This window comes from Pongo pygmaeus, chromosome 23 (genome assembly GCF_028885625.2).
Source record: "Pongo pygmaeus isolate AG05252 chromosome 23, NHGRI_mPonPyg2-v2.0_pri, whole genome shotgun sequence".
Taxonomy (NCBI): Eukaryota; Metazoa; Chordata; class Mammalia; order Primates; family Hominidae; genus Pongo; species Pongo pygmaeus.
The window spans coordinates 42,019,557-42,032,866 of record NC_085931.1 but is presented as its reverse complement, the minus strand read 5'-3'; the positions used below and the strand labels follow the sequence as shown (position 1 = coordinate 42,032,866).

General features: G+C 49.5%; 1 protein-coding gene across 2 annotated transcripts; it reads left to right on the top strand.

Annotated features, from left to right (window-relative positions):
- Positions 1–10,344: 10,344 nt before the first annotated feature.
- SELENOM (selenoprotein M) lies at positions 10,345–13,159 on the top strand. Of its 2 annotated transcripts, XM_054470362.2 has the most exons (5): positions 10,345–10,579; positions 11,984–12,019; positions 12,245–12,279; positions 12,650–12,728; positions 12,808–13,159. In XM_054470362.2, exons 1-5 carry the CDS (start codon positions 10,451–10,453, stop codon positions 12,964–12,966), a joined length of 438 nt encoding a protein of 145 aa, XP_054326337.1. In that variant the 5' UTR covers positions 10,345–10,450; the 3' UTR covers positions 12,967–13,159. The 2 variants fall into 2 exon arrangements, with proteins under 2 accessions (XP_054326337.1, XP_054326338.1); XM_054470363.1 differs by lacking the exon at positions 11,984–12,019 and having other exon boundaries at positions 10,367–10,579.
- Positions 13,160–13,310: the final 151 nt, after the last annotated feature.

The following is a 13,310-nucleotide window of genomic DNA, read 5'->3' as shown; positions in this document are numbered from 1 at the left end:
GAGTAGAAGGAAATAGTGGGGTATGTTCCATTATTTTTGTAAACAAAGTTTACTGTTTGTGTTTAGGTAATCCATGCCCATTACATAAAACACAGAAGGAAAACATTTACCTATAATTTCATCAACCAAGAAATAATCGTTCTGACTTATTGGTTTGTTTCCTTATAGATATTTTTTGGTGGGGGGGGGTCTAGGCATATATATTTATATATACATGTTGTATATAATATGCATATATATTTATATACATGTATATTTACATATACATGTTATATATTTTATATATATATATATCTATTTTTTGAGACGGAGTCTCACTCTGTCGTCCAGGCTGGAGTGCAGTGGCATGATCTCGGCTCACTGAAACCTCCACATCCGGTCCAAGCAGTTCTCCTGCCTCAGCCTCCCAAGTAGCTGGGATTACAGACATGACCACCATGCCCAGCTAATTTTGTATTTTTAGTAGAGACAGCGTTTTGCCTTGTTGACCAGGCTGGTCTTGAACTCCTGGACTCAAGTGATCCACATGCCTTGGCCTCCCAAGTGCTGGGATTACAGGTGTGAGCCACCAAGACTGGGCCTATACATGTTTTATAGAATTGGTTGGTTACTGTGTTGCTGCCACAATGTCCAGCAACACAGTAGGGTTAGGGTTAGGGTTAGGGTTAGGATCCTGTTAAGGTTGCAGCCTATCTCCTTCTTAACAGGAACTGGAATATGGTGGACCCCATCCACATCTTCAGGAATGGGTCCCAGTTGGTTAAGCCAGTAAGCAATTCCCATTTCCCCAGTCACACGATTAGATCATGAATGAACTAGCAAGATACAAGGAAATTTTTGCTCAGGGCTTTTGGGAAAGGAAGCTTATTTTCTCTCCTGAGGAGGTTGCCAAAAAAGATGATCTCCCTTCCATTAGATTTAAATGAAGAGGCCAATGGCTCTAGTTACTGCTGGCAGCCATCTTTACACCATGCAGAAAATTGGCCTACTGATAAACTGACATTATGGAAAGCAGAATGGAGAGACACCAGGTTTTGGTGACTTCATTAACTGGATCAAACCTCACCTGAAGCCCTACCTGCCATTGGACTTTTTTTTTCTTTTTTTTGAAACGGAGTCTCATTCTGTCACCCCGGCTGGAGTGCAGTAGCACGATCTCGGCTCACTGCAACCTCCGCCACCCAGGTTCAAGCGATTCTCCTGCCTCAGCCTCCCAAGTAGCTGGGGTTACAGGCACCCACCACTGCGTTTGGCTAATTTTTGTATTTTTAGTAGAGATGGGGTTTTGCCATGTTGGCCAGGCTGGTTTCGAACTCCTGACCTTAGGTGATCTGCCCACCTCAGCCTCCCAAAGTGCTGGGATTACAGGCATGAGCCACTGTGCCTGGCCTGGACTTTTAAAATTATTTGAGCCAACAGAGTCCCTTTATTTATTTATTTATTTATTTATTTATTTAGAGACTGAGTCTTGCTCTGGCACCCAGGCTGGAGTGCAGTGGCGCAATCTTGGCTCACCGAAACCTCCACCTCCCAGGCTCAAGCAATTCTCTTCCTCAGCCTCCTGAGTAGTTGGGATTACAGATGTGCACCATCATGCCCAGCTAGTTTTTGTATTTTTAGTAGAGAGGGGGTTTCACCATGATGGCCAGGCTGGTCTCCATCTCCTGACCTCAAGTGATTTGCCTGTCTCGGCCTCCCAAAGTGCTGGGATTACAGGCATGAGCCACTGGGCCCGGCCCCTTTATTTTTATTATTTTTTGACACAGGGTCTTACTCACATTGCCCAGGCTAGAGTGCAGTAGTGCGATCTTGGCTCACTGCATTATTTTTTATTTTTTATAGGAGATGGGGTCTCACTGTCTCCCAGGTTGGAGTGCAGTGGCATGATCATAGCTCACTGTAGTCTCGAACTCCTGGGCTCAAGCAGTCCTCCCACCTCAGCCTCTGGGGTAGCTGGGACTACAGGCACTGCCATGCCTGGCTAGATTTTAAATATCTTTTTTTAGAGATAGGTTCTCACTATGTTGTCCAGGATAGTTTGGAACTCTTGGCCTCAAGTTATCCTCCTGCCTCAGCCTCCTGAGTAGCTGGGTTTATAGACACAAGCCACCACAACCGGCTCCCTTTATTGTTTAAGCCAGTTTAAATTGGGGTTTCTGTGACTTGCAGCCCACAGCATCACAACTCCCAATTGATATTACTAGATTACTGTTTTTATTGCTTTTTTCTTGCTATTTAATACCATAACCACGAACATTCTCCATGTCATTCCATCTATGCTGCATCTTTTTTTTTTTTTTTTTTCTGAGATAGAGTCTCATCCGCCCAGGCTGGAATGCAGTGATGCGATTTCGGCTCACTGCAATCTCTGCCTCCTGGGTTCAGGCAATTCTCTCAGCCTCCCAAGTAGCTGAGATTACAGGCAGCCACCACCGTGCCCGGCTAATTTTTATATTTTTAGTAGAGATGGGGCTTCACCATATTGGCCAGGCTGGTCTCAAACTCCTGACCTCAGGTGATCCGCCCACCTAGGCCTCCCAAAGTGTCGGAATTACAGGCGTGAGCACCACGCCCAGACTGCTGCATCATTTTTAACAATTGCATGGTTTTCCATCCTATGGAGGTACACTCATTAATTTAACTCATCCCCTGCTGTGACATGCTTAGGTTATATCCCCAGTTCTTCACCACAATAAATGGTATTCTAACAAACAAGCTTGACCTAACAATCCTCTCTCTGATGATTACTTTGGGGCTAATTCTGAAAAATGGAATTACTGGGTCAAAAAAAGTTTTTAGGGTTTTGATTTTGCCCTTCAGAAAGCCAGGTGAATTCATACTTCCCCAGCAGTAAACAGAGTGTTAGAGATAGCTTACTGTGTGAATAGTCTGGACAAGACCAATCATATTGACTACATATATAGATATATATTTTTCTTTTCTTTTTCTTTTTTTTGAGACGGAGTCTTGCTGTATCACCCAGGCTGGAATGCAGTGGCACAATCTTGGCTCACTGCAGCTTCTGCCTCCCGGGTTCAAGTGATTCTCCTGCTTCAGCCTCCCAAGTAGCTGGGATTATAGGCACGCACCACCATGCCTGGCTAATTTTTGTATTTTTAGTAGAGACGGGGTTTCACCATGTTGGCCAGGTGGCCTCGAACTTCTGACATCAAGTGATCTCCCTGCCTCAGCCTCCCAAAGTGCTGGGATTATTGGTATGAGCCACCATGCCCAGCCAAGCCTATTTTATATCTTTACAATAAAGTTAGTAAAGGGGAAGTTAGCAGGGTGCAAACAAAAGACTCAGTGCAGACTTAACTTCTCGAGAAGGCACAGTAGGCTTAGTGTTTAGGGCCCACCATACTTTTAGGTGGTCCATGAAAGTGTTGAAATTTTTTTTTTGAGACGGAGTTTCGCTCTGTCACCCAGGCTGGATGGAGTGCAGTGGCGTGATCTCTGCTCACTGCAAGCTCCGCCTCCCGGGTTCACGCCATTCTCCTGCCTCAGCCTCCCTAGTAGCTGGGACTACAGGTGCCCACCACCACGCCCGGCTAATTTTTTGTATTTTTAGTAGAGATGGGGTTTCCCTGTGTTAGCCAGGATGGTCTCAATCTCCTGACCTCGTCATCCGCCTGCCTCGGTCTCCCAAAGTGCTGGGATTCAGGCGTGAGCCACCATACCCGGCCGAAAATGTTTTTAATATCCTTTAAAATTAGAAGGATACACTGGGAAGTTAAGGTTAAAAAAAAAAAGGAAACATATACTAATAATAATGAATCCAGCCTAGATTATAGTTATGTTTTTACCAAAGCAATTGAAAATCAAATATATATATAATATTTATGTATATTATATCTATTTAACGGAGGCATGTGTCCATATCCCAGCTACTCAGGAGGCTAAGGCAAGAGCATTGTTTGAGGCCAGGAGTTGAACACTAGCTGGGACAACATAGAAAGACCCTGTCTCTTAAAAAAAAAGAAAAAAGAGGCCAGGCACAGTGGCTCATGCCTGTAACCCCAGCATTTTGGGAGGCGGAGGTGGGCAGATCACTTGAGGTTGAGACCAGCCTGACTAACATGGTGAAATCCTGTCTCTACTAAAAATAAAAAAAATTATCCGGACATGATGGCACGCTCCTGTAATCCCAGCTACACAGGAGGCTGAGACACGAGAATCGATTGAACCTAGGAGGTGGAGGTTGCAGTGAGCCAAGATTGCACCACTGCACTCCAGCCTGGGCGACAGAGCAAGACTCTGTCTCAAAATAAAAATAAAAATTAAAAAAAGAAAAGAAAGAAAACCCTAGCATCCATGAAAGTCATAATGCAGTCTTGGCTCAATATTGAGAAGGAGTCCCTAGATTCAATGGGAAAAGAGGACAGTGACGAACTTGCTGTGTCTGCTGAAGAAAGCATGAAGAAGAGAGCTGGCATCCTAATCTGGTGATCTGGTGATCTGTTCTTTTTTTTTTTTTTTTTTTTTTTGTAGGCATTTTATCTGCAAATGCATATTACATCCTTAGAAAAAGAATCCCAGGATTTTCCCTCCTGTGTGTTTTCGTCTTGCTTCTTTGTGATCCATGATGCCAGCTGAGGTTGTGAGTACAATGAAACCAAACTGGCAGGATGGGAGCAGATTATTCTGCCATTTTTCTATATTTTTGAGTTGCACATCAAATCTGGGGCTGATTACTCCACACTTGTTTAACCTGCCTGTGAGGTTCACAGCAGTTTTCCTAGCTCTGTGATCAATGATTTCAACTTCACCAGTGTAACCATGCTTCATCACCACAGTTAGAAACCAGAGAACGACATTGTAAGAACCTGGTGTTTGCCTCTCTTTTGGCATTGTTGATGCTCTTGAGAGCATCAGCTGGGACATTCATGCACACCATTATGGCAGTGCATGGCAGAAAGAGCTATCTGCTTATGCGTGAGATCGAGAGGTGAAGCCAGCTGGACTTCCTGGGTGGCGTGGGGACTTGGAGAACTTTTCTGTCTAGCTAGAGGATTATAAATGCACCAATCAGTGCTCTGTGTCTAGCTAAAGAATTGTAAATACACCAATCAGCACTCTGTAAAAACGCAGCAATCAGCGCTCTGTGTCTAGCTAGAGGATTGTAAATGCACCAATCAGCACTCTGTAAAATGGACCAATCAGCACTCTGTAAAATGGACCAATCAGCAGGATGTGGGCGGGGACAAATAAGGGAATAAAATCTGGCTGCCACCCCCACCCCCAGCAGCCAGCAGCCAGCAGCCTGCAGCCTGCAGCCTGCAGCCTGCAACCTGCAACCTGCAACCTGCAACCTGCAACCTGCTTGGGTGCCCTTCTGTGCTGTGGAGGCTTTGTCCTTTGGCTCTTCACAATAAATCTTGCTGCTGCTCACTCTTTGGGTCCTCACCACCTTTAAGAGCTGCAACAGCCTGTAATCCCAGCACTTTGGGAGGCCAAGGTGGGCGGATTACGAGGTCAAGAGATCAAGACCACCCTGGCTAACACGGTGAAACCCCATCTCTACCAAAAATACAAAAAATTAGTTGGGCATGGTGATGGGCGTCTGTAGTCCCAGCTACTCGGAAGGCTGAGACAAGAGAATGGCGTGAACCCGGGAGGCAGAGCTTGCAGTGAGCTGAGATTGTGCCACTGCACTTCAGCCTGGGGGCGACAGAGCGAGACTCTGTCTCAAAAAAAAAAAAAAAAAGAGAAAAGAGAGCAGTATCACTCACCGTGAAAGTCTGTGGCTTCATTCTTGAAGTCACTGAGACTACTAACCCACTGGAAGGAAGAACCTCCAGACACATCTGAAGGAACAGACTCTGGACACACCATCCTTAAGAGCTGTAACACTCACAGCCAAGGTCCGCAGCTTCATTCTTGAAGTCAGTGAGACCACCGACCCACCGGAAGGAAGAAACTCCGGACTCTCAAGTTGAGTGCAGACATGTTGGGTTCAAGTCCCAAATCCACAGTTCACTCATTTCACCTTTCTGAGCCTGTTTCCTAACCTGCAAAATGGAGTTCACGGGGTCTTTATGAGGTGAGGAAGGAACTGATAATGAAAGCTAACACTGTCCTAGTAGGTACTTTTTTTTTTTTTTTTTTTTTGAGACAGTCTCGCTCTGTCGCCTGGCTGGAGTGCAGTGGCGCGATCTCGGCTCACTGCAACCAACGCCTCCCAGGTTCAAGCGATTCTCCTGCCTCAGCCTCCCGAGTAGCTGGGATTACAGGAATGCACCACCACGCCTGGGTAATTTTTTTGTATTTCTAGTAGAGACGGGGTTTCACCATGTTGGCCAGGATGGTCTCGATTTCTTGACCTCATGATCTGCCCGCCTCGGTCTTTTTTTTTTTTTTTTTTTTTTTTTGAGACAGTCTCTCTCTGTTGCCCAGGCCGGAGTGCAGTGGTGTGACCTCGGCTCACTGCAACCTCCACCTCCCTGGTTGAAGCGATTCTCCTGCCTCAGCCTCTGGAGTAACTGGGACTACAGGCGCCCGCCACTACGCCCAGCTAATTTTTTTTTTTTTTTTTTTTTTTTTTAGACAGAATTTTGCTCTTGTTCCCCAGGCTGGAGTGCAGTGGCACCATCTCGGTTCACCACAACCTCTGCCTCCGGGTTCAAGCGATTCTCCTGCTTCAGCCTCCCGAGTAGCTGGGATTGCAGGCATGAGCACCATGCCCGGCTAAATTTTGTATTTTTAGTAGAGAGGGTGTTTCACCATGTTGATCAGGCTGGTCTCGAACTCCTGACCTCAGGTGATCCGCCCACCTTGGCGTCCCAAAGTGCTGGGATTACAGGCATGAGCCACCGTGCCCGTCCTGTATTAGGTACTGTTCTAATGAGCTTTATATGTGTTAACCCCTTTATCCTGCCAACCCCCACAGGGTACACAATATTGCATCACCACAATGTGTGCTCTGGGAAATAAAAACCTTGATTGGAATTTTTGTCCAAAGAAATAAAAAGGCCAGGTGCAGTGGCTCACACCTGTAATTCTAGCACTTTGGGAGGCTGAGGCAGGAGGATCACTTGAGACCAGGAGTTTGAGACCAGCCTGACCAGGGTCAGCAGCAAGACCCCGTAATCTACTGAATAAACAAACAGCGCAAACAAGGATTCCCTAGGATTCGGTTTTCCTATCTCTTTTTTTCTACAACCAATTGGTTTATTACAGGAATGCAAGGTTTAACATATGAAAATCAGTTCCCATATTTTACCACATTTAATAAAATAAAGGAGAAAAACCACCTGATCATCTCAATAGATGCAGGAAAACATTTGACAAAGTTCAACATCCATTCGTGATAAAAGCTCTAAGAAAAATAGAAATAGAAACTTTCTTTTACAAAAGGCACCAGTAACAAACCTACAGCAAACACAATCGTTTAAAGATGATATCTGGAAAAAGACAATTATCAGTTCTAGTCAACATTGTACCAGAGGCCCCAGACAGTAAAATTAAGACAGTGCAACGAAACAAAACCAAGGTATAAGGACCAGAAAGGAAGAAAACCACTTTTATTTCCAGATGATATGCATATGTAGAAAATTTAAAAAAATCTCCAGTTAAACTATTAGAGTAAGCAAATTCAGTGAGGTTACTGGCTGCAAGGTTAATATACAAAAATCAATTGTCCTCCTATATGCTACTGCCAAGCAACTTGAAAATGAATATGTAAAAACAATAGAGTTTGTAATGCTATAAAAAATTAAATACCTAGGAGTAAATCTAATGAAAGATATGCAAGATATTTATTCTAAAAACCACAAAATATTATTGAAGGAAATTAAAGAAGACCTATAGAAATGGAGGGACTTACTATGTTTGTGGAAGAAAAGACACAATAATGTAAAGCTGTAGAGTCTCCCCACATTGATTTCCCCAATGGGAATCTGAAATCCTGATAGAAATTTGGAAGGTTTTTCTGTGGAGGTTGACGAGCTGGCCCTAAATTGTACCTGGAAGTGTGAAAGGCCAAGTATAGTAAAGACAACCTTCAAGAAGAACAAAGCTAGACTGCGATGGCTTACTGAGGCTGTGGGCTCACACATGGCCCTCACCACAGGAAAATGTAGGCCACAGGCCAGGCATGGTCGCTCATGCCTGTAATCCCAGTACTTTGGGAGGCCAAGGCAGGAGGATCACTTGAGCCCAGGAGTTTGCGACCAGCTTGGTCAACATGGTGAAATCTCGTCTCTACTAAAAAGACAAAAAATTAGCTGGGTGTGGTGGCTGACGCCTGTAATCCCAGCTACTTGGGAGGCTGAGGCAAGAGAATCACTTGAACCTGGGGGGCAGAGGTTGCAGTGAGTCCAGATCATGCCACTGGACATGAGAGTGTCCAGCCTGGACAATGAGAGTGAAACTCCGTCTCAAAAAAAAAAAAAAAAAAAAAGTCAGCTGGGCGTGGTGGTGCATGCCTGTAGTCCCAGCTACTCAGGAGGCTGAGGTGGGAGGATTGCTTGAGCCTGGGAGGTTCAGGCTGTGATTGAGCCACTGCACTCCAGCCTGGGCAACAGAGCAAGACTCTGTCTCAAAAAAAAAAAAAAAAAAAAATAGCCAGCACAGTAGCTCACACCTGTAATCCCAGGACTTTGGGAGGCCAAGGTGGGTGGATGACTTGAGGTTAGGAGTTCAAGACCAGCCTGGCCAAGATGGTGAAACCTCCATATTTACTAAAAATACAAAATTAGCTGGGTGTGGTGGTGAACACCTGTAATCCCAGCTACTTGGGAGGCTGAGGCAGGAGAATCGCTTGAACCTGGGAGGTGGAGGTTGCAGTAAGCTGAGATCGTGCCACTGCACTCCAGCCTGGGTGACAGAGCAAGACTCTGTCTCAAAAACAAAAACAAAAACAAAAACGGCCAGGCACAGTGGCTCACATCTGTTATCCCAGCACTTTGGGAGGCTGAGGCGGGTGGATCATGAGATCAGGAGATCGAGACCATCCTGGCTAACACAGTGAAACCCCGTCTCTACTAAAAATACAAAAAAAATTAGCTGGGCATGGTGGCACGTGCCTGTAGTCCCAGCTACTTGGGAGGCTGAGGCAGGAGAATCACTTGAACCCGGGAGGCGGAGGTTGCAGTGAGCCGAGATCAGGCCACTGCACTCCAGCCTGGGCAACAGAGCGAGACTCCGTCTCAAAAAAAAAAAAAAAAAAAGAACAAAGCTAGAGGACCAACACACAACCAGATGTCAAGTCTGACTATAAAGCTATAGTTAATAAGACAGCGTAGTTAGACAAACCCACTGAAGGACTAGAATAGGGTACGATATTCAGAAGTAGACTCCCATATATTTATATGGTTACCTATTTATTTATTTATTTTCGAGACAGAGTCTCTGTCGCCCAGGCTGGAGTGCAGTGGTAGGATGTCGGCTCATTGCAAACTCTGCCTCCCAGGTTGAAGTGATTCTCCTGCCTCAGCCTCCCAAGTAGCTAGGATTACAGGCGCCCACACCACGCCCGGCTAATTTTTGTATTTTTAGTAGCGATGGGGTTTCACCATGTTGGCCAGGCTGGCCTCGAACTTCTGACCTCAAGTGATCTACCCGCCTCGGCCTCCCAAAGTGCTGGGATTACAGGTGTGAGCCACCACGCCCAGCCGTGGTTGCCTATTTATATATAACAGAGGTAACGCTGCAGAGTAGCAATGAAAAAGACAAGATTTTTAATTGAATTGGATAGCCACATTTAAAAAAAAGTAAATCCTGACTCCATAAATTTAACCCAGCTGATTTAAGACCGTGTTGTGGCCTATCAGCTGTAACCCTCCTTGCATTTTCCCATCTTTGAATAACAAATTCCTTTCCTCACCCCAGGTCAGAAAGTCTGCTCAGCAGTAGCTGTGGATGGTAAGAAGACACGCTGGTAGGTCTCAGTGGCTCCCAGAAGCCGCACCCTCTCCACCGAACCTCACTCCCCATCTCCCACGCTCCAAAGCGAGGAGTCCTCAGCAAGTCAGTTTCCCTATTTTATTTTTTCTTCTTTCTTTCTTTCCTTTTTTTTCTTGGATGTCCTATCAGTTTCCCTATCTTAAAGTCGCAGGTTTGGCTCAGAAACTCCCGTGTCCCTCAGCGTCTCGCCGGCACCCTCTGCCGGCGTGAGGTGGCGCTGCCTAGCTGCATCCTGGGGGAGCGTCCACATCCTCGGTCGACAAAAGGAGCGTCGACACTCTCGGACCTGGGAAAGTGACGGCCCAAAGGCCAGAGAGGAGCTAGGACCTCGCCCTGAGCTAGCGGGAGGTAACGGCGGGGAGCCCTGGGGCGGAGACCGAGCGCTGGGGGCGTGGTCTCCAGCGGGACTGGGCCTCTAGCGGGAGTGGGGGTGGGGGCGGGGGCGGGGGCGGGGGCGGGGGCGGGGCCAGCCTGCAGGCCCAGACGTGGCGCAGCGACTCGGAGGTTCGCCTCCAGCTTGCGCATCATCTGCGGCCGGGTCCCGATGAGCCTCCTGTTGCCTCCGCTGGCGCTGCTGCTGCTTCTCGCGGCGCTTGTGGCCCCAGCCACAGCCGCCACTGCCTACCGGCCGGACTGGAACCGTCTGAGCGGCCTAACCCGCGCCCGGGTAGAGGTGAGTACGCTGGCCTCCAGCCCCGGCACTACCGTCCCCCAACCCTGCGGCCCCATGGGAGCACCGTCCGTCCCAGCCCCAGGACCACCTCGAACCTCGAGTCTCCCTGCTTTCCCCCTGGTGCCAGGACCATCCTTCCTGTTCCCTAGCCCCAGATGGCCCCAGCATCCACCGTGGAAGCCTGAGACACCGACTTTGGGGCCTGGAACTCCGAACCCTTCCCCAGCTCCCCCTACCCGGTCCGACAGCGGACACCCAGACACACTGACGCAGTCTGCTAACTCTTCTCGTGGCCTCTGACTCCCAGTCCTGTCCCAACTTCCCATCCCCCATCACTTCATGTTTTCCTGGAATTCCCCCCCCGACCCAGTTCCAGGGCTGGAGAGTCTCTTTTCCTTCTCCTGGGGGCAGAGAAGACTTTCTGGTTGCCTCCTCCCATATGCAGGATCCGGGGAAGGGGGCCAACTCGGAGGGGCAACCGAGTTGGGAACTTGGTTGCCAACATTTACTCTGCAGCAGCCTCCCATCCTCCCCCCACCAGGAAATTCCCGTTCGGAGTCCCTGTCTTGCTATGTGACTTTGGCCATCACAGCCCCCCTCTGAGCTTTTTGTCAGCTCTGTCTGACGAAAGGGTGTAGAATGGCTGGGTGCTGGTGGTGCACGCCTGTAATCCCAGCACTTTGGGAGGCCAAGGCAGGAGGATTGCTTGAGCCCAGGAGTTCAAGACCAGCTTGGGGGACGTAGTGAGACCCTGTCTCTAAGAAAAGGGCTGAGGGTAGGATGGAGGAGGGCTGGAGTGGGTGGTCCTGGGGGCTAGACTCCTGCTGGATGGTGGCATCTCCTCAGGGAAGGCAGGGAGGAGCCCTCCCATCCTCCCATGTCAGGGAAGCAACCAGATGGTCTGGTGGGGCTGGGCCGCAGGTGGCAGGCAGGGTGAAGTCTTCCTGTGTAGAGTAGGGACCAGATGGTATGTGTCTCCAATGGGGGCCCCCAGGGCCATTCTGAGGTGTTTCCTTCTGCTCTGCCTCCACTGTGAGATTTCAGGGATCAAAGGCCAAGCCCAGGTCTCTACTGCTTAAGAGGAGTGGGGTGATCATTTCTCCTGGGCATTGGGTGTCAGTCAACAGCCAGTAGGATGTACAGGCCCCAAGGCTGGCAGGCACACTGTGGGTCTCTGGCCTTGCTCTTTTCCCCTGGTGTCTCTAGGCCTGAGTCTCTCCACCTGTATACACAGTTCCCCCTTCTGCCCACAAGGGTCCAGCATTTCCTTCAGACCTTGGGAACTGCTGATCTGGGGGTAACTCGCAGCCCAACCCAACTCAGGGATAAGGATGTATGGCTTTGGGAGTGTGACTGGAATAAATGTGAAGGACTCCTGACCTATCCCATTTTATCCCCCTCCAGACCTGTGGGGGATGACAGCTGAACCGCCTAAAGGAGGTGAGTTTGAAGGAAGAGGTCCCTAGCTCTGTTCCCCCTGAGCCTCTTGTGGAGTGGGCAACATGGTCCCAATGACTGGGGCGTGGGGGGGGGGGGGGAAGGATCCCTAGGCTGAGAGTCAGGAGCCTGCACCTGACTTGCTTTAGACCTCACTGGGCTTCAGTGTCCCGTCTGTACCTCGAGGAGACTGAGGTCATGGTCGCTGATGCTCTGGTTCCTCCCCAGGTGAAGGCTTTCGTCACCCAGGACATTCCATTCTAGTATCCTTCCGTTCTGGGGGAAGGGAAACGGGGTGGGCACCTGGGAGAATCTCCACGTAACTTCAGAAAGGGGTGGCAGATGGTTTTCAACTGACAAGTGGAATTGACTGGTAGTGGCTCCCAGAGGATTCTGAGGTGGTCTCCATGTTGGGTGGGCGAGAGAGATTGACTAGTGATGACTGCCACAGAATGGAGAGGAGGGCCCTTTACTCTTTGAACCCCAATTTTCTCACGTATAAGCGGAGACCCTGGCCCCACCCGGGCACGGAGTAAGCGCTCAGCAAAGGAGGCAATGCTATTCCCATCAGTAAGGCTGCGGGAACCACCACCTCCCTCTGCCCACCACCACCCTCCTTAACACCACCTCCAGTCACAACCTGGTGATGAAACACCTCCCTGGGGCCGACCCTGAGCTCGTGCTGCTGGGCCGCCGCTACGAGGAACTGGAGGTGAGGCCGTGGGAGGCGGGCTGGGGGCGAGGCCAGAGGCGAGGCCCAGCCTACTGACCCCGCCCCTCCTCCGCCTCAGCGCATCCCACTCAGTGAAATGACCCGCGAAGAGATCAACGCGCTGGTGCAGGAGCTGGGCTTCTACCGCAAGGCGGCGCCCGACGCGCAGGTGCCCCCCGAGTACGTGTGGGCGCCCGCGAAGCCCCCGGAGGAAATTTCGGACCACGCCGACCTGTAGGTCCGGGGGCACGGCGGAGCTGGGACCACCCTGCCTGAGTCCTGGAGACAGAATGAAGCGCTTGGCATCCCGGGAATACTTCTCTTGCTGAGAGCCGATGCCCGTCCCCGGGCCAGCAGGGATGGGGTTGGGGAGGTTCTCCCAACCCCGCTTTCTTCCCTCCCCAGCTCCACTAAATTCCCTCCTGCCTTAACTGAGGCTCGACTCCTTCGTTGCTGCGGGCGGGTGGGGTGGGAGGTCGGAAGAAGAACCTCTGAGGACCCCAGCGGGACCTCGCATCCCCAAGTGCCTGGCTGCTGGAGTTGGAGACCTTGCCGAGCTGCCTTCGGTTCAAACCCCCTCCC